At 42.5% G+C, this 26,686-nt stretch overlaps 1 protein-coding gene across 2 annotated transcripts in view; it reads right to left on the reverse strand.

Moving 5' to 3' along the window:
- Positions 1-26,686, reverse strand: part of VPS50 (VPS50 subunit of EARP/GARPII complex) — a 125,422-nt gene that overhangs the window by 65,479 nt on the left and 33,257 nt on the right. For both annotated transcript variants that reach the window (XM_054991497.1, XM_054991496.1), the window contains exons 10-13: positions 7,916-7,958; positions 7,621-7,719; positions 4,488-4,628; positions 1,721-1,853 (exon numbers count right to left, since the gene is read on the reverse strand). In XM_054991497.1, coding sequence (XP_054847472.1) covers positions 1,721-1,853; positions 4,488-4,628; positions 7,621-7,719; positions 7,916-7,958 — 416 coding nt within the window. The remainder of the gene's footprint in view (positions 1-1,720; positions 1,854-4,487; positions 4,629-7,620; positions 7,720-7,915; positions 7,959-26,686) is intronic.

Consider the following 26,686-nt stretch of genomic DNA (forward strand, 5'->3'; position numbering starts at 1 on the left):
GTAGGACGATGCTTCCCTAGCAACTAACCAATATCTTGTGATTGGCCCCAGTACTTTATAGCAGCTGTTTTCTGATTTATTTATTTAAAACGTTTCGTTATGATCTTCACTTTCTTTGGGGTAGATTTTTCTTTTAATCTTCCCCTTGCACCCTCTGGGTAGTTTGCTGCCACCAGGAATGTGTTATTCCAAAATATTTTATTCAAATTTCCCCTTTGGTAACGTGTTTAAGCATCAGGCTCCTTCATGGTTCTATGTGGCCCTGAGGATATGAATGGGATATAGCAATGACAGCTACACTGGGATATAATAAAACAAAATAAATGTTTATTTTTCAAGAAGCGTATTGGTTTCATAAAAGTAGTTCTTAGTTCTTAAAGTTACTTCATTTACTCTCATTCACACAGCTGGCCTCTCTTTCCCTGACTGAGTGTCCTTTCACAAACATGCTCAGTTCAGGTTCCACACAGGTTATATTTCTCTCATAAACACTCCAACATATTCAGGCAGCACACAGCTAGCCTGCTTTCTTCTCTCTCCCCCCTTTCTCCCTGCACTCTCAGTCTCAACTGCATTCACTCCGCCCACAATCTCAGTCAACCAATCATATTGCTCACTCATTCCTCTCTTTCACCCCCACTCTTCACCTAGGTCAAACCAAGCATTTAAAGACACATGCACACATTTACTTGGAATCATTACACATTTATTCACTGTTTTTCTACTTTGCAGCACTCAAGGCAGTTTACAATGTAAAAGTAATCATTAAAAATACAAAAAAATAAAATATCTGCCTCTGATGGTAGCATGGCAGCTGTTAATTGGTGGGTCCCCAGCACCTCCTCCCAGAGTGAGAAGTGTACAGTGTCCTGCGAGCCAAGCAGGAAGGAGTCAGGTGCTGCTCTGCCTCTGATGGTGGAATGGGAGTGATTGGCCTTGGGCCTCCATGGTAATCATTTTGTGACATCACCCATTCTCAACATTCTAGAAGTGCATGCAAGCTCAACTGCATTGAAGACACCTGGATTAGAGTTAACCAATAGTATAATTCTTCACTGAACAAGTGTTGCTAAATCTGCTGGACCCCTAAAGAAACAAAAGGCTATCAAAGTAACTTCCAGATGAACAAAGGAATCCTAAACAGAATTATACTTCTCTGAGCCCATTAACTTTAAAGGACTTACAAGGACGTAACTCCGCTTAGGGCTACACTGAAAATCACCCAGTATAACTTCCAACAACAACAAAAACATCAGAAGATCACCCAAAAATATTACGAAAAGTATACACTGACACAAAAAGATTCCAATCAAATAAAATTAGTATTTTTACATAGAGTTTTCTATTGCAATTCATACTGCTATTCACATAGATCAGATGTACTGGACCTGCCATTATTCTGTTGAAGTGGAAACTAGGAGCACACGTTGGTGTAGTGGTTAAGAGCAGCAAGGCTCTAATCTGGAGAACCAGGTTTGATCCCCCACTCCTCTGTTTGAAGCCAACTGGGTGACCTTGGGTCAATCACAGCTCTCTCAGAGCTTTCTCAGCCCCACCCACCTCACAGGGTGATTGTCATGAAGATAATAATAGCACACTTTGTAAACCGCTCTGAATGTGGCATTAAGTTGTCCTGAAGAGCAATATATAAATTGAATGTTATTATTTTTCTTTATTATTATATTTCATTTTGATGTTAGTTTCAAATACCATTGCCTACCAGAAAGTGAAGCAGACTCATCACAATCGTATCGCTCGTGCCACTCCATGGTTCGATAGTAACTAAGCATTACCTCCCACAGAGCTTTGCAGAGGTCAGCAAGGCATGGAATGTAACTGTCTGATGTAATGTGCTGCAGAACATACAAGAAAAAACTCTGATGCTTTCATCTGCTTTCTCATTTTAAAGCGTTCACCAAAAGCAAAATTAAAAAGATGCAAAAATAGGTACATACACACTTCCATTTTCTAACTGGTAATTGCAAACAGAAGACAAAATAGAATTATTTCTTCCAGATATCAAAGGAAATTGACAAGTTGCCAGCAGATCAGTATAACAATTCAGTAGTAATTAGTTATTTTTGCTCTTCTTGAATAGCAGAAGATTCTAAAGGTATTTGTGAACAGTTACAACATTGCAGTGGTATTGAGGAGCACACTTAACAAGGCTATGAATGTACCAATGACCTAATATTCAGTATTAATAAGCACCACACCACACAAATATTTAAGCACTGTTTTAAAAAAATACATCCATTTTCACTGTCCCTAAATAAGCTAGTATATTGATTTTGGTATATTCAACTTCTCATGAGCGTCTTTCAACAGGAAGAACTGAAAAGCTGTTAAGACTGGATTTATGTACCATCTATCCCCAACAGTGGAATTTTCTCCAATAATTTTTAATGGATGAAGTCCACATGGCTATGTGGAACAAAGATGTTCAAGATGTGCTAAGTTCACTGAGCTATAAAAATCTGGCAGACCTAAAAATTATATTTGTTACATTCTGAAATACTCTGGATTCTGTTCTATAAGCCACAAGGCAGGATGTCATCTTAGGATAGGTTAGACACAATTACTCAAATTATCATTAATGCCATCTCCTCCCATACTGTCCAGCCTGCCAGTTAAGATCTGTCTCTGAAGCCCTGCTCTCTGTGCCCCTGCCTTCAGAGGTGAGGTAAGTGGCAACCCGAGACAGGGCATTTTCTGTGGTGGCACCTCACCTTTGGAACGTCCTCCCCTTTGAGGCTCGCCTACCACCTACTTTATTGTCCTTTAGACATCAGGATAAAACAGTTCTTTTTTACCCAGGCTTTTAATTAGGGGATTTTATCTTAACAGCTTCTTTAACAGTCTGCTTCGGTTTTATGGACAGTTTTTATGCTACATATTTCCAATGGCTTGTTTTTATTGGCTTGTTTTTATATTGTGATCATAAGCTGCCTCAAGCAGGACTCTGAAGAGGGGGCATAAAAATATCCTAAATAAATAAATACGCTCTCTTCATACATTGCCCTTAAACTCACAGATTACATGCCTTTGCTTTTTACTGGCAGATAGGTGGAACATCTGATGTTAACGTTGTACGCTTGGTAGGAAATAGTGGATGAAATGTAAGTAAAATGAAGTTTTAAAAGGTTTCTTTAACCCAGAGTCATTTTTCAACTTCCTAATGAATAGGAAGCAGAGAGTGAGTATAAATGGGCAATATTCACAATGGAGGGTGGTAAGCAGTGGGATACCGCAGGGCTCAGTATTGTGTCCAGTGCTTTTTAACTTGTTCATTAATGATTTGGAGTTGGGAGTAAGCTGTGAAGTGGCTAAGTTTGCTGATGACACTAAATTGTTCGGGGTGGTGAGAACCAGAGAGGATTCTGAGGCACTCCAAAGGGATCTGTCAAGGCTGGGCGAGTGGGCGTCAATGTGGCAAATGAGGTTCAACATGGCCAAGTGCAAAGTAATGCACATTGGGGCCAAAAATCCCAAATATAAATACACAATGATGGGGTCCAAACTGACAGAGACTGACCAAGACAGAGATCTTGGAGTCGTGGTGGATAACTCACTGAAAATGTCAATACAGTGTGCAACGGCAATAAAAAAGGCCAATGCTATGCTGGGGATTATTAGGAAGGGAATTGAAAACAAATCAGCTAGTATCATAATGCCCCTGTATAAATCAATGGTACAGCTTCATTTGGAATACTGTGTACAATCCTGGTCACCACACCTCAAAAAAGATATTATAGCACTGGAAAAAGTGCAGAAAAGGGCAACTAGAATGATTAAAGGGATGGAACACTTCCCCTATGAAGAAAGGTTGGGGCTCTTTAGCTTGGAGAAACGACAACTGAGGGGTGACATGATAGAGGTTTACAAGATTATGCATGGGATACAGAAGGTAGAGAAAGAAGTATTTTTCTCCCTTTCTCACAATACAAGAACTCGTGGGCACTCAATGAAATTGCTGAACAGTCGGGTTAGAATGGATAAAAGGAAATACTTCTTCACCCAAAAGGTGATTAACACATGGAATTCACTGCCTCGGGAGGTGGTGGCAGCTTCAAGCATAGACAGCTTCAAGAGAGGATTGCATAAACATATGGAGCAGAGGTCCATCAGTGGCTATTAGCCACAAGGTATAGATGGAACTCTCTGTCTAGGGCAGTGATGTTCTGTATTCTTGGTGTTTGGGGGGGGCAATCAGTGGGAGGGCTTCTAGTGTCCCTTCCCCACTGGCAGACCTCCTGAGGACACCTGGTTTTTGGCCACTGTGTGACACAGAGTGTTGGACTGGATGGGCCATTGGCCTGATCCAACATGGCTTCTCTTACTTTTTGTATTTTATACCAATACAGCAGAGTAATGCAGCAGGGTGATTAAGGCTGAAAGAGGGCTTACGATTTCTTTTTAGCAGGGCACAGGCACATTCAATAATATATGCAAAATGCTTCAACCATCACCCATTAATTACTACGTACTGTGCAGAGGTCTTTGTACTGAAGCTTCTGAAATTTGGTGTCCGTGTTTCCGGCACACAGCTCTACATACCCAAGAACAACTTGGAATACTGTGTTGTGAATGGCCTGAGTAAAGTGCATATGCAGTTGGTCCATCGCTGTCTGATGAAAGGGGGGAGAAAAAGCAAAATGCATCATTTAAAAGCCAGTTCCCTGGTTCCTCCTCACCGAGCACAGTGTACGTCCTGTGCTGTTAGCTGTTCCACACTAGAGAATTCAGGTACTTTGTGGCTTAATTTTCTCTTATAAAAGTGAACAAGTGCTATCGAGGTCACCAGAGCCAGGGACACCTAGCCAAGCACAACACATTTATTCTCTCCTGTACAACTGAATGGCTGTCAGTGCTTTCTATGAGGCAAAGGCCCTTTTCACACTCGGACTTTAAAACATTTCAGTATCTGTTCTGCTTTCCATGTTTGCAGGAGTTTCACACTTGCAAGGTAGTCATGGAACACGGTAGCGATGTTTGTCCAGGGTATCCCCTTTCCCCCTGTAGACATACCACGATGTTATTTTTAAGCCGCTGCCAAGTCGCAGCTGGCACAATTAATGTCCATATGAACTCTAGACTCCCCATCCTCTTCTCTTCTCCCCCCTCTCCTTTTCCCCGGGAGATGACTGGTCTGTGCAGAATTAACCACTCCCACCCTCCTCAGCTCTCTGAACTCCTCTTCTGCCATTTTTACCAGTAAATACAGGTAAGGGTCATAAGGCTGCTTCTCTGTTGGCTTCCTTCCTCCCGTGTATGCACACACACACTTATTTTTTTCCAAAACCAGGAATGATTCCTAACCTTGCTGCTTATTCCCTGCTGACTTTAAAAGCCAGGAAAGAGTTAAATAGCTGCCTTCCCCTTCCTCCCTCCGTGGTATGAACAAACTCTTTTTATTTATTTATTTCAAAACTAGGCAAGTGTTGTAAAGTTACTCCTCATTTCTCCTGGCTTTAAAAGTCAGGTAAGGGTTAAATGGCTGCTTTTCCCTCCCTCCCAGTGTCTTCTGCAAATGTCGATTTGCAAATCAAAGCAGCAGCAAGGGAAAGAAGCAGAAGCATTTTAACCCTTTCTTGGCTTGGTTTAAAAAACAAAAACAAATGAGAGTGGTACACATTCTCCCCTGGAACTCTGCCATCAATTACCTCTCCAGTGGGGACAGCCCAATCAGCAAAAGCTGGGGGAATGGGTTCCAACACTGCAACATTACTACACATGCTCAAAGTTTTTTTAAAAAAGTGTGACATGAATTGCAGAGCCCCCAAAGCCCAAAACTGCACCGAGGCTTCAAAGTCAGTCTAAAATTAAAAACAAGACGTCAAATCAGAACTGCCTTGGACAGTGTGGAACATGGGAGTGCCAAGCTGAAGCCAGTGCGATCGAGGCAAATGCTCATAAATGGCAGTTTAAACCGTAAGTGCGAAAAGGACCAAAGTAAAAGGGGCTGCAGTCAGTGGGTTGGATTTGGGCTGCTTTTGCTTCTGGCGTAAGAGGGAAGAAAGCCCCTGGTGGTGGTTTGCCATTACCTGCCTCTGCATAACAACCCTGGCCAGCCACTGGTCATAGGACCCTGGCAGATTAAAAAGCCATGCTGGACAGAGTTGCAGTGAAGAAGGATTGCCTGTCCTGCCTCTTGAACCTGTGGAAAAAGTGGAAAGATTCCACCAGATGAAACCTTTGTGAAAACTAGCACCAGGGACCAATGTCAGAACTGAGTATTCCTGAACAGTGTAGTATTGTCCTCCAGAAGAGTTAACAGCTCTCAAAGCAACAAAATTATTAAGCATATTTGGGGAACATCTTTACATTAGTGACAACATTTTACCACTGACCACAATACCAGGCAGCTAAAGTTACTTCATCAGGAGGCTGAGGACATACAAGCCAACAGTAAAAACAATTCAACACTTCATCAAGAAGCCCTGCAGGTTAAACAACCGTGGCTACAGTTTCAATCATAGCACTTTTGACAAAGGAAAATGAATGGACACTAGATGTAAAAGTGGCAGAGCATATCTCATTCTGGAAAGTACACTGGGTGGGCTTTGTATACGTAACAGTTAATAAGCCTTACAGCAAAAAAGATGGAAGATCTAATAATTCAGATGGAAAACAGGTTGGCTGTAGGGAACAGAATGGCTAAAATATGAAGGATTGTTTCAAGCGTGAAACTGGATAACAATAAATCCTCTCATGGGCTAGTAAATCCACAGTTACTTCCACCACCAATGAAAGGCCATTTAAGTAAAAGAAGGCAGAGACAACTAGCTGTAGGAAGAGAACAAAAGTGTAGCAAGTGGCTGATGAGTCTCCCTTCCAACAGGACTGACTGCCAGCATAAGAAATCTAGAGCACTTTATCAAAGATTTATTAGCATTCAAAAATCACTTCCAAGTCACCCTTGGAAACATAAAACAATTTCAAAAGGTAGATCTGTGCATATCCAAGGCACAAATAATATGGGAGGAGTGTGCAGCTGCTGGAGAATGAATGATCAATCACATAAAGACAATGTGAGTTCGACAGCAGAATTTGAGTCCAGTGGCACCTTAGAGACCCATAAGATTTTCAGGGTAAAAGCTCCCTTCTTCAGATACCAGTGTGAGCTGCGTTTCTTTCAGATGTTTTATGTATACTTTTCTCCTGCAGCCGCTATACATTGCAACCTCATTCCCAATGACACAGGCTATATATCAGGAATCTACTAAGATTAGGAAGGGATCACAACACAGCAGCAAAGCACTTATTTTTGCTAGCTCAGCAGTGCAATCCTAAACACAGTTGCGCCCTTCTATGTCCATTGAAGTCACTAAACGTAGAACTGCATTGTGATCACTGCAATCTCTGATCAAAAGCGACAGACACTTCTCTGCCTGAGACCTGACTACTAGTTAAGGAATACAGTATTGACCTGGACAAATCAATGGTCTGACTCTGTATAAAACAGTTTCATACGCTCATGACTAGACAGTATTTGTAGGAAACATACATTTTGTACATTGTGTCATAACTACCCTTTGACTCCAATAAGTAGGAGCCAAAATAATCATAAAGACTAATCCCCCATGTAGCAACACATAATTTCAAACCAAGTATGCTAACCTGTGTTTTCCCCAGTAGTCTGTAAGCCTGCTGAACCTTGGTATAGTGGTTGATATCAAAGTTCTTGCAGATTTTGGAAAGCGCAACATCTAGCTGCTCCTAAGAAGGTTTTAAAAAATGAACATCGTCAAAAGGCAGAGTCTGTTAATTATATAATATCAAACTACAATTCAGGTTGAAATGTTCATTTCCCCACCTACAACCAAGAAAAATGCTATCTGAATAGCCAAAGCCATTTAAAGTTGATGCACTAAAGAATTAACTTTCTGTAAAAATTCAAATGATGGGCTCTCACCTCAATTTGTTCCAAAGTGTCCTGCAGTTTTGAATTCAATTCACTGCAACAATAAAGTTCAATATTAGAATCTGTTTAAAACCAAGCCAGTAAGTTAAACAAGTGTTTCAGGACAAAGTGAATGTTTTAGTATTGCACTTTAATTTGGCATATCCTTTCACAGCTTATTTTCTGAAAATATGACATTTTAACTCCACATGATGACCAGAGACACTTTTTTCCCCTCAAACTGCACTTTCAACAAGCATCCATTATTAGCATCCATCCATTATCAGCATCCCTTAAACTGGAAACATTATCATTTCAATAGTAAACATGTAGAAGAGGCATCATACCTGAAGTCCTTCAGCTGCATTTAATTTCCAAAGTCCTATTAATGCCATGGGCATCTATGATTTCATGATACAACTGGACTCAGGTAAAAAAGCAGTCCACCAAACCCCCCCCAAATCCTGATGGTACTTCACTCACAGCCACTATTACAATCCAGTGTTAAACTGGAAGAAACAAGGTAACACTGAATCACTGGCTATTTTTGCACCAGATGCATAAACTGGCAGATAGCTGTTATGATTCAAGGAAGAAAGAACAGATCTTGGGAGATTTAATTGTTTAACACAAATATTATGTAATGAATATCTGTTGCATTATAAAAGATGCTGTACCCTTCATTTCCTCTGTATGAACCTACTTGATACTAATGACTTTTAAAGTAATGTGGTTAATTTTATGTATTTTCTTACACGCATTCCATACATTATACTTCTTAGCTTTTTCACTGTATATGCATAGGAGAGAATAAATGAAAGAACAAAAATTCCCCTTATAAGGAAATCCAGAAGGGCTAGGAGCCAAAAAGGGATTTGATGTTTTATACTGGTAATGTGTTGCTAATTGGGGTTGTGTGCTTCGGGTATCCGATTTGGGTAAAATACCCAAATCGGTCCAAATTTGGAAAGCTTTGTGATTTCCAAATCAGGGCCAGGATTCAGAAATACCAAAACAAAGCTTTCCAAAGCATTCGTAATGCTTCGGGAAGCTTTGGGGGGCCCGAGGGTTAAGTTTAAAGGGCCCTGTTGCAAGCAGCAGGGCCCTTTAAACTTTTCCATTCCCACCCTTTCCTCCCCAACCCCACTTACCTGGCACCAGCTGGAGGAGAAGGTCCTCCCGTCTCCCCGCTGGCCTCCAGTGGTGGTGGCCCTCTCTGCTGGCCAGCTGCACTGGCGCAGCGCCAGCAGCAGGGAAGGCCCTCTCTGCTGGCCAGCCACACCAGCTCTGTGCCGGTAGCAGGGAAGGCCCTCTCTGCCAGCAAGCCGCATCAGCACAGTGCTGGCAGCAGGGAACACCCTCTCTGCCAGCCAGCCACAGTACAACAACAAGAGCAGAAAAAAGCACGCCCCAGACGGAAGAATTCAATAATGAAAAGTATAAATTACAATATTTCATCAGAGTTGTGCATAACTATACAAAAATATTTCCTAAGGACACCCAGAATCAAAACATTGTACATGTATATCAACAGAGTCCAAAGGAAACCAAAGCAGTATTGATGGGAAGATAGTCCGTCCAATTGTAGTCCATAGACTTCCCAAGTACGTGCAGTAAGATGGAATACACTGTATATCCAGGGGCAACCACCCAGAAAACCGTTGAAGGTTTAACTTGAGCTGCTGCAAGAGGAAGGCAAGGCAACGAGCATCTGCCGGCCAAAAATTCTTTTTTCTCGTTTCAGACCTGAGGGTCCTTCTTCAGGCCACCATATCTAAAAATTAATATTAATATCAAACGAGGTTATCCCCGCTGTGCACATATAGGGATCCCTAACAATTCCACTAATACTTACATTACAAAGTCATATGAGCAATTCATTTTCCAACCAGTCATATCCGTGTGTGTCAGAGTGGGGAGGGTGTGTCACACAACATAATTTATACGAAATTGGAAAGAACAATCAATTGAAAGCTACAAATACATAATTAAAACCAATCATTTTTAAAGGTACAGACACATCATCATATACCTATACTGATTACAAACAAATGCAAATAAATGCATGTACACAATTACAGTTAATTAATCCAATAAGTTATATGATCTAATCCCATTCCAGAGGTGAGACAAGAAGAGCCGAAGACGGGGCAGGAGGGGCAAAAAAGGGGGGGAGGGGCAAAAAAGCCGGAACGCACAGGGACAAAGACCAACTAAAGAAAAGGGGAGAATTCTATATGATGATTAAGGCCCGCTGGCATCAGGGACCCGAGTCTGAGAATCCACCTGGTTTCAGACTGTAAGAGAAACCGGTTCCTAGAGCCAGGTGTCACGACAACTTCTAGGACCGAAAAACGAAAAGGTCTGTCACATGAATGCTGTGCCCTAAGGTGTTCATAGAGAGGCAGATCCACTGTCTGAGCTCTACACCTGGAGATGTGTTCCTGGATACGGACTCGCAGCGGGCGTGAGGTGCAGCCAATGTAAATTCGATTACAGTCACACATCAAGAGATAGACAACATTGGAGGTACTACAAGTGGAAAAAGATCTAGAATGCAGTTGTCTCCCGGTTAGAGGATGATTGATCATAGACAATTCCATGCTCAAAGAGCATACGCTGCAGTGACCACAGGGGAAATGACCCTGTGGTAAATTAGAGATGGACTTCTTGCCGCTGAAATCTGAGTGGACTAAAAGATCCTTTAAACTCTTTGTGCGTCGATAGCCAATCTGTGGCAGATCACTACACCCAGGCAAATCTGATATGATATGCCAATTTCTCCTGATCACATTGGAGATGGCGCCCGATAAAGGTGAGTAATCTAGGGCCCAGGAAATTTTACTCGAAGGAGTATCCCGGCTACGGTACTCTAAAAGTTGGGACCGGGGAGTGGTGTCTGCTTTTTGTCTCGCCCTGGTAATGACCCAAGAGGGGTAACCCCGCAAGGCAAACGCTGAGCTCATACGGGCTGCCTCCTGGCAGTAATCTTGCCAAAATGTCGCATTTCTCTTGGCGCGTAAGAACTGGCCCACCGGGATGTTTTTCTTTAAGACAGGTCGGTGATGAGATGTGTATTCAAGATAAGCCGACCTGTCTGTCGGTTTCCGATAGGGTTTAACCCCTAATTCGCCAGTGGGTCGTTTAAAAATAGTAACATCGAGAAAAGGAATAGTGTCCAAACTGCTCTGATGTGTGAACTGAATATTGGGGTCCAAACCATTAACCCACTTCATGAAGTCCATAATTATATCAGAAGAACGCAGCATACAAAAGATGTCATCTATGTATCGCCGATAACAAATAATATCTGAGTGAAAAGGATTGGCTGCCAAGTCATAAATAAATTGTTCTTCTAAATGAGCCATGTACAGTATTGCAATACTGGGGGCCGCGGGGCACCCCATAGCGACCCCCTTGACTTGGTAAAAGAACTGTGAGTCAAATCTAAAATAGTTCTTCTCCATGATGATATCTAGCAAATCAAGTAGGAAACTAGTGGGAGGAAATTCGTGAATGCGTTGGTTCAAAACCCCTTCTATAACCGTTCTGGCATCAGAATGGGGGATAGAGGTGTACAGGGCTTGGACATCCATGGTGAGCAATACCGCTCCCTGTGGGACTTCCATGTCCTCAACCAAGCGTATAAGGTCGGTAGTATCTTTAATGAACGATTTGACATTAACCACAAAGGGTTGTAATAAATGATCTAAATAGAGCGCTAGAGGTTCGAGGAGGGAGTGACAAGCCGAAATGATCGGTCGGCCGGGGGTGAGGTCAAGGATTTATGGATCTTAGGAAGGCAATAGAAGACGGGCACCCTAGGATCAGAAATAAGTAAAGCACGATGGATCGACTGACTTATAAAGTTGTTACTTAGGGCGTTGTCAATTACTATCTTAACCACCCGTCGGATCTCATCTGTTGGATCATGATCTATAGGGAGATAAAAATCCCTGTCTGCCAATTGCCGCAAGGCTTCCCTCTGATAGTCTGCTCGGTTGAGCAGAACGATCCCTCCCCCTTTATCAGCAGGTTTGATAATCAAACTCGAATCCCGCTGTAAGGAACGTAAGGCTGCTAGTTCTTGAGAGGTCAAATTACACCGCCGATGATACTCGCGTCTCTCTAATTCTTCTACCTCTTTAACAACTAGTTTTTCGAAAGTATCCAACCGAACATCCGATACCAGAGGAATAAAGGTGGACTTACTTTTAAGTCCATGTGAAGAATTCAGACCAGAATTGCCAAAGTATTTCTTTAATTTCAGCTGTCTGAAGAGCTTAAACAAATCAATGCGGGTGTTAAGGGTGCTATATCGGGGAGTCGGAACATAGCCAAGGCCTTTATTCAAAACGTTACGTTCAACAGGGGACAGGACATGAGAGGACAGATTGAAAATTATGTCTTGTATCTCCCCCTGCGGGACAGACGGCCCCTGGACAAAAAAGGACGTCGAGGTTGTTGGGTAGGGACGGTTCTATTCCTAAGAGTGCGTCCCCCTTCGTCCCCAGACTGTTCAGTGTCCGAGGGATCGGTGGTATCAAAATCATGGCCCCCAGACGTAGACGCGGCCCAAGTCACCCGCTTCTTAAAAGTGGGCTCCTTCCAATTGTACACATTCCCAGTGGAATAATCACGTTTATCCCTACTAAGTTTCCTCATTTTCAAATCCTTCAACTTCAATTCACTATCCTTAATTAATCTATTGATCTCACTAGTCCTATTCTTAAATTCTTCCTCGCTATAATTAGACTGTAGATCTTTCTTTAGGTTTTCCACCTCCATCTCCACTTCGTCTTTCTCCTGGGCTATGCGTTCGATCAGTAATAGCATAAGATCGAAAGAACATTTATTAAGTATTGAAGCCCATCTCTTTTTGAAAGTCTCATCCTCCTTATACATGCCCGGGGGCTTATGCATGCGAAGCCCCCTAGGGATGATATTTTCTTTGCTATATTCGATAAGTGAAGCGGCATGCAAAGTCAACTTTGTTTGTTTCATCAATTGTTCAGTAAGACATTCCAGTCCTGAGACGGGGACACACCCCTGCCGTCTGACAGGGAGGGAACAATGGACAAAATTCTCTCCCTTTCAGTAAGGGAGAAAGCAAAAGTATCCCGATAGTCCGTCATGATACCCAGGCAAACCAAACTACACAAAAACGGGGGGGTAACAAGCTTCAAAATAGTACAACAACAAGAGCAGAAAAAAGCACGCCCCAGACGGAAGAATTCAATAATGAAAAGTATAAATTACAATATTTCATCAGAGTTGTGCATAACTATACAAAAATATTTCCTAAGGACACCCAGAATCAAAACATTGTACATGTATATCAACAGAGTCCAAAGGAAACCAAAGCAGTATTGATGGGAAGATAGTCCGTCCAATTGTAGTCCATAGACTTCCCAAGTACGTGCAGTAAGATGGAATACACTGTATATCCAGGGGCAACCACCCAGAAAACCGTTGAAGGTTTAACTTGAGCTGCTGCAAGAGGAAGGCAAGGCAACGAGCATCTGCCGGCCAAAAATTCTTTTTTCTCGTTTCAGACCTGAGGGTCCTTCTTCAGGCCACCATATCTAAAAATTAATATTAATATCAAACGAGGTTATCCCCGCTGTGCACATATAGGGATCCCTAACAATTCCACTAATACTTACATTACAAAGTCATATGAGCAATTCATTTTCCAACCAGTCATATCCGTGTGTGTCAGAGTGGGGAGGGTGTGTCACACAACATAATTTATACGAAATTGGAAAGAACAATCAATTGAAAGCTACAAATACATAATTAAAACCAATCATTTTTAAAGGTACAGACACATCATCATATACCTATACTGATTACAAACAAATGCAAATAAATGCATGTACACAATTACAGTTAATTAATCCAATAAGTTATATGATCTAATCCCATTCCAGAGGTGAGACAAGAAGAGCCGAAGACGGGGCAGGAGGGGCAAAAAAGGGGGGGAGGGGCAAAAAAGCCGGAACGCACAGGGACAAAGACCAACTAAAGAAAAGGGGAGAATTCTATATGATGATTAAGGCCCGCTGGCATCAGGGACCCGAGTCTGAGAATCCACCTGGTTTCAGACTGTAAGAGAAACCGGTTCCTAGAGCCAGGTGTCACGACAACTTCTAGGACCGAAAAACGAAAAGGTCTGTCACATGAATGCTGTGCCCTAAGGTGTTCATAGAGAGGCAGATCCACTGTCTGAGCTCTACACCTGGAGATGTGTTCCTGGATACGGACTCGCAGCGGGCGTGAGGTGCAGCCAATGTAAATTCGATTACAGTCACACATCAAGAGATAGACAACATTGGAGGTACTACAAGTGGAAAAAGATCTAGAATGCAGTTGTCTCCCGGTTAGAGGATGATTGATCATAGACAATTCCATGCTCAAAGAGCATACGCTGCAGTGACCACAGGGGAAATGACCCTGTGGTAAATTAGAGATGGACTTCTTGCCGCTGAAATCTGAGTGGACTAAAAGATCCTTTAAACTCTTTGTGCGTCGATAGCCAATCTGTGGCAGATCACTACACCCAGGCAAATCTGATATGATATGCCAATTTCTCCTGATCACATTGGAGATGGCGCCCGATAAAGGTGAGTAATCTAGGGCCCAGGAAATTTTACTCGAAGGAGTATCCCGGCTACGGTACTCTAAAAGTTGGGACCGGGGAGTGGTGTCTGCTTTTTGTCTCGCCCTGGTAATGACCCAAGAGGGGTAACCCCGCAAGGCAAACGCTGAGCTCATACGGGCTGCCTCCTGGCAGTAATCTTGCCAAAATGTCGCATTTCTCTTGGCGCGTAAGAACTGGCCCACCGGGATGTTTTTCTTTAAGACAGGTCGGTGATGAGATGTGTATTCAAGATAAGCCGACCTGTCTGTCGGTTTCCGATAGGGTTTAACCCCTAATTCGCCAGTGGGTCGTTTAAAAATAGTAACATCGAGAAAAGGAATAGTGTCCAAACTGCTCTGATGTGTGAACTGAATATTGGGGTCCAAACCATTAACCCACTTCATGAAGTCCATAATTATATCAGAAGAACGCAGCATACAAAAGATGTCATCTATGTATCGCCGATAACAAATAATATCTGAGTGAAAAGGATTGGCTGCCAAGTCATAAATAAATTGTTCTTCTAAATGAGCCATGTACAGTATTGCAATACTGGGGGCCGCGGGGCACCCCATAGCGACCCCCTTGACTTGGTAAAAGAACTGTGAGTCAAATCTAAAATAGTTCTTCTCCATGATGATATCTAGCAAATCAAGTAGGAAACTAGTGGGAGGAAATTGGTGAATGCGTTGGTTCAAAACCCCTTCTATAACCGTTCTGGCATCAGAATGGGGGATAGAGGTGTACAGGGCTTGGACATCCATGGTGAGCAATACCGCTCCCTGTGGGACTTCCATGTCCTCAACCAAGCGTATAAGGTCGGTAGTATCTTTAATGAACGATTTGACATTAACCACAAAGGGTTGTAATAAATGATCTAAATAGAGCGCTAGAGGTTCGAGGAGGGAGTGACAAGCCGAAATGATCGGTCGGCCGGGGGTGAGGTCAAGGATTTATGGATCTTAGGAAGGCAATAGAAGACGGGCACCCTAGGATCAGAAATAAGTAAAGCACGATGGATCGACTGACTTATAAAGTTGTTACTTAGGGCGTTGTCAATTACTATCTTAACCACCCGTCGGATCTCATCTGTTGGATCATGATCTATAGGGAGATAAAAATCCCTGTCTGCCAATTGCCGCAAGGCTTCCCTCTGATAGTCTGCTCGGTTGAGCAGAACGATCCCTCCCCCTTTATCAGCAGGTTTGATAATCAAACTCGAATCCCGCTGTAAGGAACGTAAGGCTGCTAGTTCTTGAGAGGTCAAATTACACCGCCGATGATACTCGCGTCTCTCTAATTCTTCTACCTCTTTAACAACTAGTTTTTCGAAAGTATCCAACCGAACATCCGATACCAGAGGAATAAAGGTGGACTTACTTTTAAGTCCATGTGAAGAATTCAGACCAGAATTGCCAAAGTATTTCTTTAATTTCAGCTGTCTGAAGAGCTTAAACAAATCAATGCGGGTGTTAAGGGTGCTATATCGGGGAGTCGGAACATAGCCAAGGCCTTTATTCAAAACGTTACGTTCAACAGGGGACAGGACATGAGAGGACAGATTGAAAATTATGTCTTGTATCTCCCCCTGCGGGACAGACGGCCCCTGGACAAAAAAGGACGTCGAGGTTGTTGGGTAGGGACGGTTCTATTCCTAAGAGTGCGTCCCCCTTCGTCCCCAGACTGTTCAGTGTCCGAGGGATCGGTGGTATCAAAATCATGGCCCCCAGACGTAGACGCGGCCCAAGTCACCCGCTTCTTAAAAGTGGGCTCCTTCCAATTGTACACATTCCCAGTGGAATAATCACGTTTATCCCTACTAAGTTTCCTCATTTTCAAATCCTTCAACTTCAATTCACTATCCTTAATTAATCTATTGATCTCACTAGTCCTATTCTTAAATTCTTCCTCGCTATAATTAGACTGTAGATCTTTCTTTAGGTTTTCCACCTCCATCTCCACTTCGTCTTTCTCCTGGGCTATGCGTTCGATCAGTAATAGCATAAGATCGAAAGAACATTTATTAAGTATTGAAGCCCATCTCTTTTTGAAAGTCTCATCCTCCTTATACATGCCCGGGGGCTTATGCATGCGAAGCCCCCTAGGGATGATATTTTCTTTGCTATATTCGATAAGTGAAGCGGCATGCAAAGTCAACTTTGTTTGTTTCATCAATTGTTCAGTAAGACATTCCAGTCCTGAGACGGGGACACACCCCTGCCGTCTGACAGGGAGGGAACAATGGACAAAATTCTCTCCCTTTCAGTAAGGGAGAAAGCAAAAGTATCCCGATAGTCCGTCATGATACCCAGGCAAACCAAACTACACAAAAACGGGGGGTAACAAGCTTCAAAATAGTACAACAACAAGAGCAGAAAAAAGCACGCCCCAGACGGAAGAATTCAATAATGAAAAGTATAAATTACAATATTTCATCAGAGTTGTGCATAACTATACAAAAATATTTCCTAAGGACACCCAGAATCAAAACATTGTACATGTATATCAACAGAGTCCAAAGGAAACTTCCATGTCCTCAACCAAGCGTATAAGGTCGGTAGTATCTTTAATGATACTGGTCTGAATTCTTCACATGGACTTAAAAGTAAGTCCACCTTTATTCCTCTGGTATCGGATGTTCGGTTGGATACTTTCGAAAAACTAGTTGTTAAAGAGGTAGAAGAATTAGAGAGACGCGAGTATCATCGGCGGTGTAATTTGACCTCTCAAGAACTAGCAGCCTTACGTTCCTTACAGCGGGATTCGAGTTTGATTATCAAACCTGCTGATAAAGGGGGAGGGATCGTTCTGCTCAACCGAGCAGACTATCAGAGGGAAGCCTTGCGGCAATTGGCAGACAGGGATTTTTATCTCCCTATAGATCATGATCCAACAGATGAGATCCGACGGGTGGTTAAGATAGTAATTGACAACGCCCTAAGTAACAACTTTATAAGTCAGTCGATCCATCGTGCTTTACTTATTTCTGATCCTAGGGTGCCCGTCTTCTATTGCCTTCCTAAGATCCATAAATCCTTGACCTCACCCCCGGCCGACCGATCATTTCGGCTTGTCACTCCCTCCTCGAACCTCTAGCGCTCTATTTAGATCATTTATTACAACCCTTTGTGGTTAATGTCAAATCGTTCATTAAAGATACTACCGACCTTATACGCTTGGTTGAGGACATGGAAGTCCCACAGGGAGCGGTATTGCTCACCATGGATGTCCAAGCCCTGTACACCTCTATCCCCCATTCTGATGCCAGAACGGTTATAGAAGGGGTTTTGAACCAACGCATTCACCAATTTCCTCCCACTAGTTTCCTACTTGATTTGCTAGATATCATCATGGAGAAGAACTATTTTAGATTTGACTCACAGTTCTTTTACCAAGTCAAGGGGGTCGCTATGGGGTGCCCCGCAGCCCCCAGTATTGCAATACTGTACATGGCTCATTTAGAAGAACAATTTATTTATGACTTGGCAGCCAATCCTTTTCACTCAGATATTATTTGTTATCGGCGATACATAGATGACATCTTTTGTATGCTGCGTTCTTCTGATATAATTATGGACTTCATGAAGTGGGTTAATGGTTTGGACCCCAATATTCAGTTCACACATCAGAGCAGTTTGGACACTATTCCTTTTCTCGATGTTACTATTTTTAAACGACCCACTGGCGAATTAGGGGTTAAACCCTATCGGAAACCGACAGACAGGTCGGCTTATCTTGAATACACATCTCATCACCGACCTGTCTTAAAGAAAAACATCCCGGTGGGCCAGTTCTTACGCGCCAAGAGAAATGCGACATTTTGGCAAGATTACTGCCAGGAGGCAGCCCGTATGAGCTCAGCGTTTGCCTTGCGGGGTTACCCCTCTTGGGTCATTACCAGGGCGAGACAAAAAGCAGACACCACTCCCCGGTCCCAACTTTTAGAGTACCGTAGCCGGGATACTCCTTCGAGTAAAATTTCCTGGGCCCTAGATTACTCACCTTTATCGGGCGCCATCTCCAATGTGATCAGGAGAAATTGGCATATCATATCAGATTTGCCTGGGTGTAGTGATCTGCCACAGATTGGCTATCGACGCACAAAGAGTTTAAAGGATCTTTTAGTCCACTCAGATTTCAGCGGCAAGAAGTCCATCTCTAATTTACCACAGGGTCATTTCCCCTGTGGTCACTGCAGCGTATGCTCTTTGAGCATGGAATTGTCTATGATCAATCATCCTCTAACCGGGAGACAACTGCATTCTAGATCTTTTTCCACTTGTAGTACCTCCAATGTTGTCTATCTCTTGATGTGTGACTGTAATCGAATTTACATTGGCTGCACCTCACGCCCGCTGCGAGTCCGTATCCAGGAACACATCTCCAGGTGTAGAGCTCAGACAGTGGATCTGCCTCTCTATGAACACCTTAGGGCACAGCATTCATGTGACAGACCTTTTCGTTTTTCGGTCCTAGAAGTTGTCGTGACACCTGGCTCTAGGAACCGGTTTCTCTTACAGTCTGAAACCAGGTGGATTCTCAGACTCGGGTCCCTGATGCCAGCGGGCCTTAATCATCATATAGAATTCTCCCCTTTTCTTTAGTTGGTCTTTGTCCCTGTGCGTTCCGGCTTTTTTGCCCCTCCCCCCCTTTTTTGCCCCTCCTGCCCCGTCTTCGGCTCTTCTTGTCTCACCTCTGGAATGGGATTAGATCATATAACTTATTGGATTAATTAACTGTAATTGTGTACATGCATTTATTTGCATTTGTTTGTAATCAGTATAGGTATATGATGATGTGTCTGTACCTTTAAAAATGATTGGTTTTAATTATGTATTTGTAGCTTTCAATTGATTGTTCTTTCCAATTTCGTATAAATTATGTTGTGTGACACACCCTCCCCACTCTGACACACACGGATATGACTGGTTGGAAAATGAATTGCTCATATGACTTTGTAATGTAAGTATTAGTGGAATTGTTAGGGATCCCTATATGTGCACAGCGGGGATAACCTCGTTTGATATTAATATTAATTTTTAGATATGGTGGCCTGAAGAAGGACCCTCAGGTCTGAAACGAGAAAAAAGAATTTTTGGCCGGCAGATGCTCGTTGCCTTGCCTTCCTCTTGCAGCAGCTCAAGTTAAACCTTCAACGGTTTTCTGGGTGGTTGCCCCTGGATATACAGTGTATTCCATCTTACTGCACGTACTTGGGAAGTCTATGGACTACAATTGGACGGACTATCTTCCCATCAATACTGCTTTGGTTTCCTTTGGACTCTGTTGATATACATGTACAATGTTTTGATTCTGGGTGTCCTTAGGAAATATTTTTGTATAGTTATGCACAACTCTGATGAAATATTGTAATTTATACTTTTCATTATTGAATTCTTCCGTCTGGGGCGTGCTTTTTTCTGCTCTTGTTGTTGTACTATTTTGAAGCTTGTTACCCCCCGTTTTTGTGTAGCCAGCCACAGTGGCAGCAGGGAAGGCCTTCTCCACTGGCCAGCTGGCAAGTGCAGCATTGGTGGCTGGAGCCTGACCAGGTAAGTGGGGTGAGGGTGAGGTTAAAGGGTGGGGGTGGCCTCCCCTGTCACTTCAGTATGCTCCGAATCTTTATGGAGCATACCGAAGCGACTTAGAAACCCGATTTCAGGGTTTTTTCTGATGTTTCCCCCCCGCTTCGGGTAAACCCAAAGCGGGAAACCCGGATATTTTTCGGGTGCACACCCCTAGTTGCTAACATCCAAGGCTTTGGAATAGGATAGTATTTATTTTACAATTTATTCCCACTTTTCACCTCAATGGAAACCCAAAGCAGCTTACAACACTGCTCTCCCCTTCCTCCATTTTATTCAAAACACCATCATATGAGGTAGAGGTTAGACAGAGAGAGCAGCTGGCCTAATGTTCCCCAGCAAGATTCCATGGCAGAGTAGGAATTCAAACCTCAGTATTACAGATCCTAGTTCAATACTCTAACACTATACCACACTGGCTCTTTAAAGGGCAGTCTATAAATCAGAGATAAAAATGGACAATTATCTAAAAGCGCAATTCTAAGCAAAACCCATTGATTTCAATGGGATTAGACCAGAGTAATTCTTCTTTGGAGTGTGCTGTAAGTGAATTTCCTTTATTTACCTCAGTTTTCAGGATCTCTGCTTTGCCTTGCAAAGGGTTACATCAGCACACATTAAGCAATGAGTCTCACTGAGAAAGGTGGACTATAAGTATCATAAATAGATAAATAAAATATAAACAGAGACTTAAGATTTCGGCTTCTATCATAAACATTAGCAAGAGTCTCCATTATTTGTATTCAGTAAACTAAAAGATATTTTATTCTAAAAAAATAATAATAAACATTAGCTATTCATTTCAAAAGAATTTCCTTCTTTAAAAAACACTTATGTTCATATCCTCAACATGGCACAATTGCAGCTACAGCATAACCACTCATGCTGTTGGAAGACAACATTGGCTCATTATTGGAAGGGAGAATTACTTCCTCTAATGGTACAAAGGTCTCTGGAGTACACTTTTAGTTCATACAGGATACAAACCAAAAACAGTACATGACTGGTTGATAATGCTTGACTTCATGATCAGCCTCCTTAAGTAGCTCTAGAAAAACTAACTTGGGGAGCAAAGAAGTAGTGAAGTGTTTTATTAAGAGATCAAAGATTTTGCTATACACATTAAATAATACTTGATATTGATAATGGTGGATAAATAATGTCAATGGCATGCATGAATGATCTGCAGAGTTCATGAACCAGGACTTTCCTGCCTTCCCTTCACAATGGGCATCCTCAAATTTTGTTCCTGGGATCAGCTGACCCTAAGAAAAAGCAACAGAGTGGGGGGATGGTGGAAATTGCCACATTTCAGAAGACTAAAATATTCTTAAATATCGGGAACCGCACAGCTAGATATATGACAAAAATTTGGTATTTTCCACACAGGGATTTTTCATCGCTTTGGGCTCCATACTGCATCGATTCCTCTCCAGAGTGCTGTATGAATGGTCAAAATACCCCGATCCAGTCTCTAAACTGCTTCGCAGACTTTTTTTTTTGCATTCTGCACGGAGAAAGGCTGCATCTGCCACAGAATCAATCTTTCCCTGGCTTTTCTATGCTTTCTTCGGTGTGAGGCTTGGTCCTGCCTTTCACCCTCCCCTCTTTCCCCTGCATCCTAATTGGTTGAACAACAACCAGTCCATTTTTCCTGATTTTTTTAAAAAAAAATTAAATTAAAATTCGCAATGCTGCAACGTTGGTGTTTTAAAGAAAAAAACCTTGCAACTTGCAACCGCCGGGGGTGGGGGTGAGACATTGCAATACGGCTAACACAAAAACTCGACAGAAAGCCCTGAATCCCACTGATATTTTAAAGTTTTCACTTGTGTGTCTTGTTTTTTTCAGTCTATTCTTTTGGGGTATTTTAAAAAAAAATTAGACAGTAAGGTTGTAACCATGCAATTAAAAATAATAAAAACCCCTTGTAAGTTTCCTCAGAAAGCAACTGAGGAAACTGAGCAGTCCTCAGAGGATCAACTGGGGAAACTGATGTGATCTCAACCAAACAGCGAATGAAACTGATGTTTCCTTAAAGCCTGCAGCAGAAATGGGGCACTTTTATAGTGCAGAAATAAAAAACGGACACCACTTCGGTTCTACTCCCTCAAATAGCAGAATTAAAGAATGAAAGTAGTAGGGGGCCAGAACCGATGAATAAAGTGGATCTGATCCTCATGGGTTGAATACACAGAAAACCCAATGTAAAGTTCACCATGCGGAACAGGCTTTTGTCTACAATGATATTCAGAACAAGAGACTTCAAAAACTTTCTCCAGTTCCTATGAACATTTAAGACACTTAGCAATGATCTAGCACAGCCAGTTTGGTGTAGTAGTTATGACCGTGGGACTCTAATCTGAAGAGCCGGGTTTGATTCCCCACTCCTCCCCTTGAAGCCAGCTGGGTGACCTTGGGCTAGTCACAGTTCTCTGGAGCTCTCTCAGCCTCACCCACTTCACAGGGTGTTTTGTTGTAAGGATAATGATAACATGCTTTGTAAACTGCTCTGAGTAGACATTAAGTTGTCCTGAAGGACGGTATATAAATCGAATGTTATTATTATTATATTATTATCTTGGCCTAACCTTCCAGTCTCTTCTTTCTACCAGAGGTGGTGTTGTCAACTCCAGGGTAGGAAATTCCTGCAGATTTGTGAGTGGCAGGTAGGATTTCAGTAGGGCAGAGACTTCAGTGGGGTATAATGCCATGGAGTCCACCTTCCAAAGCAGCTACTTTCTCTAAGGGATCTCTGTTAGAGATGGGCACAAATAGGGGGGAAATGAACCATACAATTCGTGGTTTGTCACGTTTCATGAGCCACGAGCTTTCACGAACTTGCCTTGGTTCATTTGGTTCGTGAAAACACCACTTCTGGGTCAGCAAATTGTCACTGTCAGCAGAAGGACACTTTCGAGTCAGCAGAAGGTCTGCAGAAAGCCCATCCCTCTTTGCCTAGGAAACTGATCAGTGCCAGGCTGTCTGCGGTGATGAACCCAAAAATGAACCAAACGAACTGGTCTAAAGTTCATGGCGGTTCATCAGAAATGGGCTCTGATGAACCGCCGGTTCGTGAACCACAAACCAGCCTGGTTCGTGCCGAACTTTGGTTCGTATTTTGGTTTGTGCCCATCTCTAATCTCTATAGCCTGGATATCAGCTGTAATTCAGAGAGATCGCCAGACCCCACCTGTAGGTTGGCAACCCTAACTAGAGACCATGCAGGGGACAATCAGTGCTAGTCAACCCTGCAAAAGATAAATTACCAAGATAGACCTCTGCACTGCCCATGGATGGGCTTATCTAGCCCTGCTCCTAACCAATCAGATGTACTTAGGGTTTGACCTGTCCCAACTGCTCTGCGCTAAGGTAAAGAACAGATGTGAACAAATGTGGTTTCATTAATCAACTGCAAGCTTCTAAAATGTTAAATCATGGTATAGGACCTTAACATACTAGGACTGAAAGTAATATTTGAATAAAGTGTCTGCTACCCCTTGGATTCATCCCTGACAGCCTCCCAGACTACACCTCATAATAGTTTGTGCAGCCTCAGGATGTCATGAGCCATACATCCAAGTATGTGCTGGGTGTTACCATACCAGAAGCTAAGAGAGGAACAATAATAAGATAATCTCAATAAAAAATTCCATTGTACATACTAAAACTGAGAACCAAACTAAATGGCCATGAGTTCACCAACACAGATTCGCTGTTGTCATTTAAGAGTGCTTTTTACATGCTGTGTTGGCCCAGTTAGGCCCACAACAAAGAGCTCTCCCCTGCCACATCTTTTCAAGTGCTGAAACAGCTGTGAGGGCTGCGCGCGCGCGCGCGCGCACACACACACACACAGAGCTGTTTCGGCACTTTAAAAGGCGTGGGATGAGAGGGGGAGATCAGGATCATGGAGCATTTTAAAAACACTTTAAAATGGCGATGGTGAACCTGTGCAGGCCATGAGTTTGCTGTCATTTTTAGTCTGGCTCTAAAAGAATGTAACAATTCACCATTTATTATATTACAAAGCCAAAAACTATAAGCAAAAATTCAGGAAATCTTGCATGTTGAACAGATTTTTTTAAAAAAAAATTACATACAGGACAGAATACAAAAAGTATTGCATGGAGTGCAGACAGAAGATGCACATGTATACATTACAAAAGTATTATAAGTGCTGTTAAATATCTGAGTCAATTCTAGTAGTGAGAAAAATACAGCTGGGAAGAAGAAAACTGTTATTTTACAACCCCATGCTCTTTCTTGCAACTATTTCTGAACTGAAGCTCACACTTGGAAGCTGCGAATAATGCTTTATGCGTAGAGCTGATTATTTCCAGGAAAAGTGTTTCTTTGGTACATTGCATATTATACAGATGGGGAAAAATGGAACACAAATGCCACTTTGTTCATATCAGAATAAATTGACTGAAATACAATGTACACAGCTCAAATCCATAACATGCAACTAAATGAAAGTTAACAATCTCTGGGAATAATGATTCAATCGATGAAGGATGCAATTAAATATAGTAGCAGAAGTAATTTGTGGTATTTACTCAGCCAATTAATGAATACATATTAAAAAGGTTCTGTTTATCTTTGCCAATATTAATCTCACAGCAGGAGAGAGGAAAACAGAACAGCAATATTCTAAAAAGAAAACCAGCAGGTGCAAATGTACAAGTCACATATGCTGGGGCGGGAGGGGGAGGAATCTGTCATGGACAGCACATTTCAAGGCAAGGTCTCTTCAGGAGGAAATTATAAAACACAGATATTAAAAAAATTAAAAAGTTGCAGATGATTAAAGTCAATTTGGACCAACTTTGACATGTCAAGAAAAGCCAAAGAACTTATAATAACATAGGATTTGAGTCCAGTGGCACTTCAGAGACCAAAATACCAAGGTATCTGAAGAAGAGAGCTTTGACAATCAAAAACTTACGCTCTGAAAATTTTGTTTATCTCTAAGGTACCACTAGACTTAAATCCTGCTGTTCTACTGTGAACCAACATGGTTAACTACCTAAAACCATTTAAACCATGGCTCACAAATTAATGATAGGCTACAATAATCAAATTCTTAATATATTCTAAAAAGATCAAGGCTTTCTTTTCATTTTGGTATTTTAATTAAAATCAATTTTGCAAGACCAGATGTTAAGACTGAAGGATTTTGAGCAATTCATCTATATGTTCCGTAGAGAGACGAAAGAGTATTGTCTAAATCTATCTTAGCAGTCCCTACTAACTTGAGTTTTCATAAGTTAGCACAATATAACATATAGGCCCTTACAAATGATAAATTAAACACATTAACAGCCTAATAATATGCATGTAAACTTGTAAGTCAGCGTATGTTCCATGGAGGTTACTCTCCATAAGTTAAGATGATAGACTTTTTAACTGAAAACAGTTAGTTAGCATTAGGGGTGCGCAGCAGGGAAATATTCAGTTTTCCTACTTTGGAATAACCAAAAATCCGAAGCGACAAACCATTTCAGATTCAGGTTATCAGAATCGTTTCGGTATGCTTTGTAATGATTCGGAGCATACCGAAGTGAGACCCCCTCCACCTCCCCCCTGAGCCCCCCTTCCCCCAACCCCAACCCCACTTACCTTTCCCGGCCTGCACCACCACTTGTGCCTCCGCAGCAGCCAGCTGGGCAGCAGGGAAGGCCGCAGCCAGTGCCACCTCCACACACCACTTCTGCCTCCGCAGCGGCCAGCTGGGTGGCAGGGAAGGCCAGAGCAGGCACCTCTGCCGCCGCTGCAGCCAACAGGGAGGCAGGGAAGGCCGCAGCCAACGCCTCCACTGTCCACACCACTGCTTCCACCGCCACCAAGATGTCCCAGGTAAGTGGGGTGGTGGTGGGAGGGAGCCCTTTAAAAAGGCTCCGAAGCTTCCCGAAGCGACCTGAATAGCTTCGGGAAGCTTTGATTCGGTATTTCCGAATTGGGGGCATCATACTGGCCCCAATTCGGAAATACCAAATCTTTATGAATCGGGCCCGGTTTGTTTGTTTGTTTTTTCCAAACCAGGAACTCGAAGCGCACAAACCTAGTTAGCATTACTTGGTTTTTTTATTAATGCTTTTTACTAATGTTTTAATAGAAAAGAAACTATTTTATAGACAGATATATCCTCAATGAATACAGCTTAAGAAGTATTTGAAATACATATTTATTATAAACTTAACTTAATTATGAGTCCATGGGTGCAGGACTCCGGCTCCCTGCTCTCGACGGAGCGCTACTTACGCCGGTGTCGAGAGTGAGGAGCCTGGGGGTGGTCCTGGATGCTTCCTTGTCTATGGAGGCACAGGTTGCAGCGGTTGTTAGATCCTCTTTCTTCTATCTAAGACAGGCTCGACAACTTGTCCCCTACCTATCGACCCATGACCTCACAACAGTGATCCAGGCAACGGTCACCTCCAGATTAGACTACTGCAACTCACTCTACGCAGGGCTTCCCTTGGGCTTGATCCGGAAACTGCAGCTGGTTCAGAATGCAGCTGCACGGGTGGTTGCCGGAGTACCAGTTATGGC

The sequence above is a fragment of the Eublepharis macularius genome, chromosome 11, assembly GCF_028583425.1.
Source record: "Eublepharis macularius isolate TG4126 chromosome 11, MPM_Emac_v1.0, whole genome shotgun sequence".
NCBI lineage: Eukaryota > Metazoa > Chordata > Lepidosauria > Squamata > Eublepharidae > Eublepharis > Eublepharis macularius.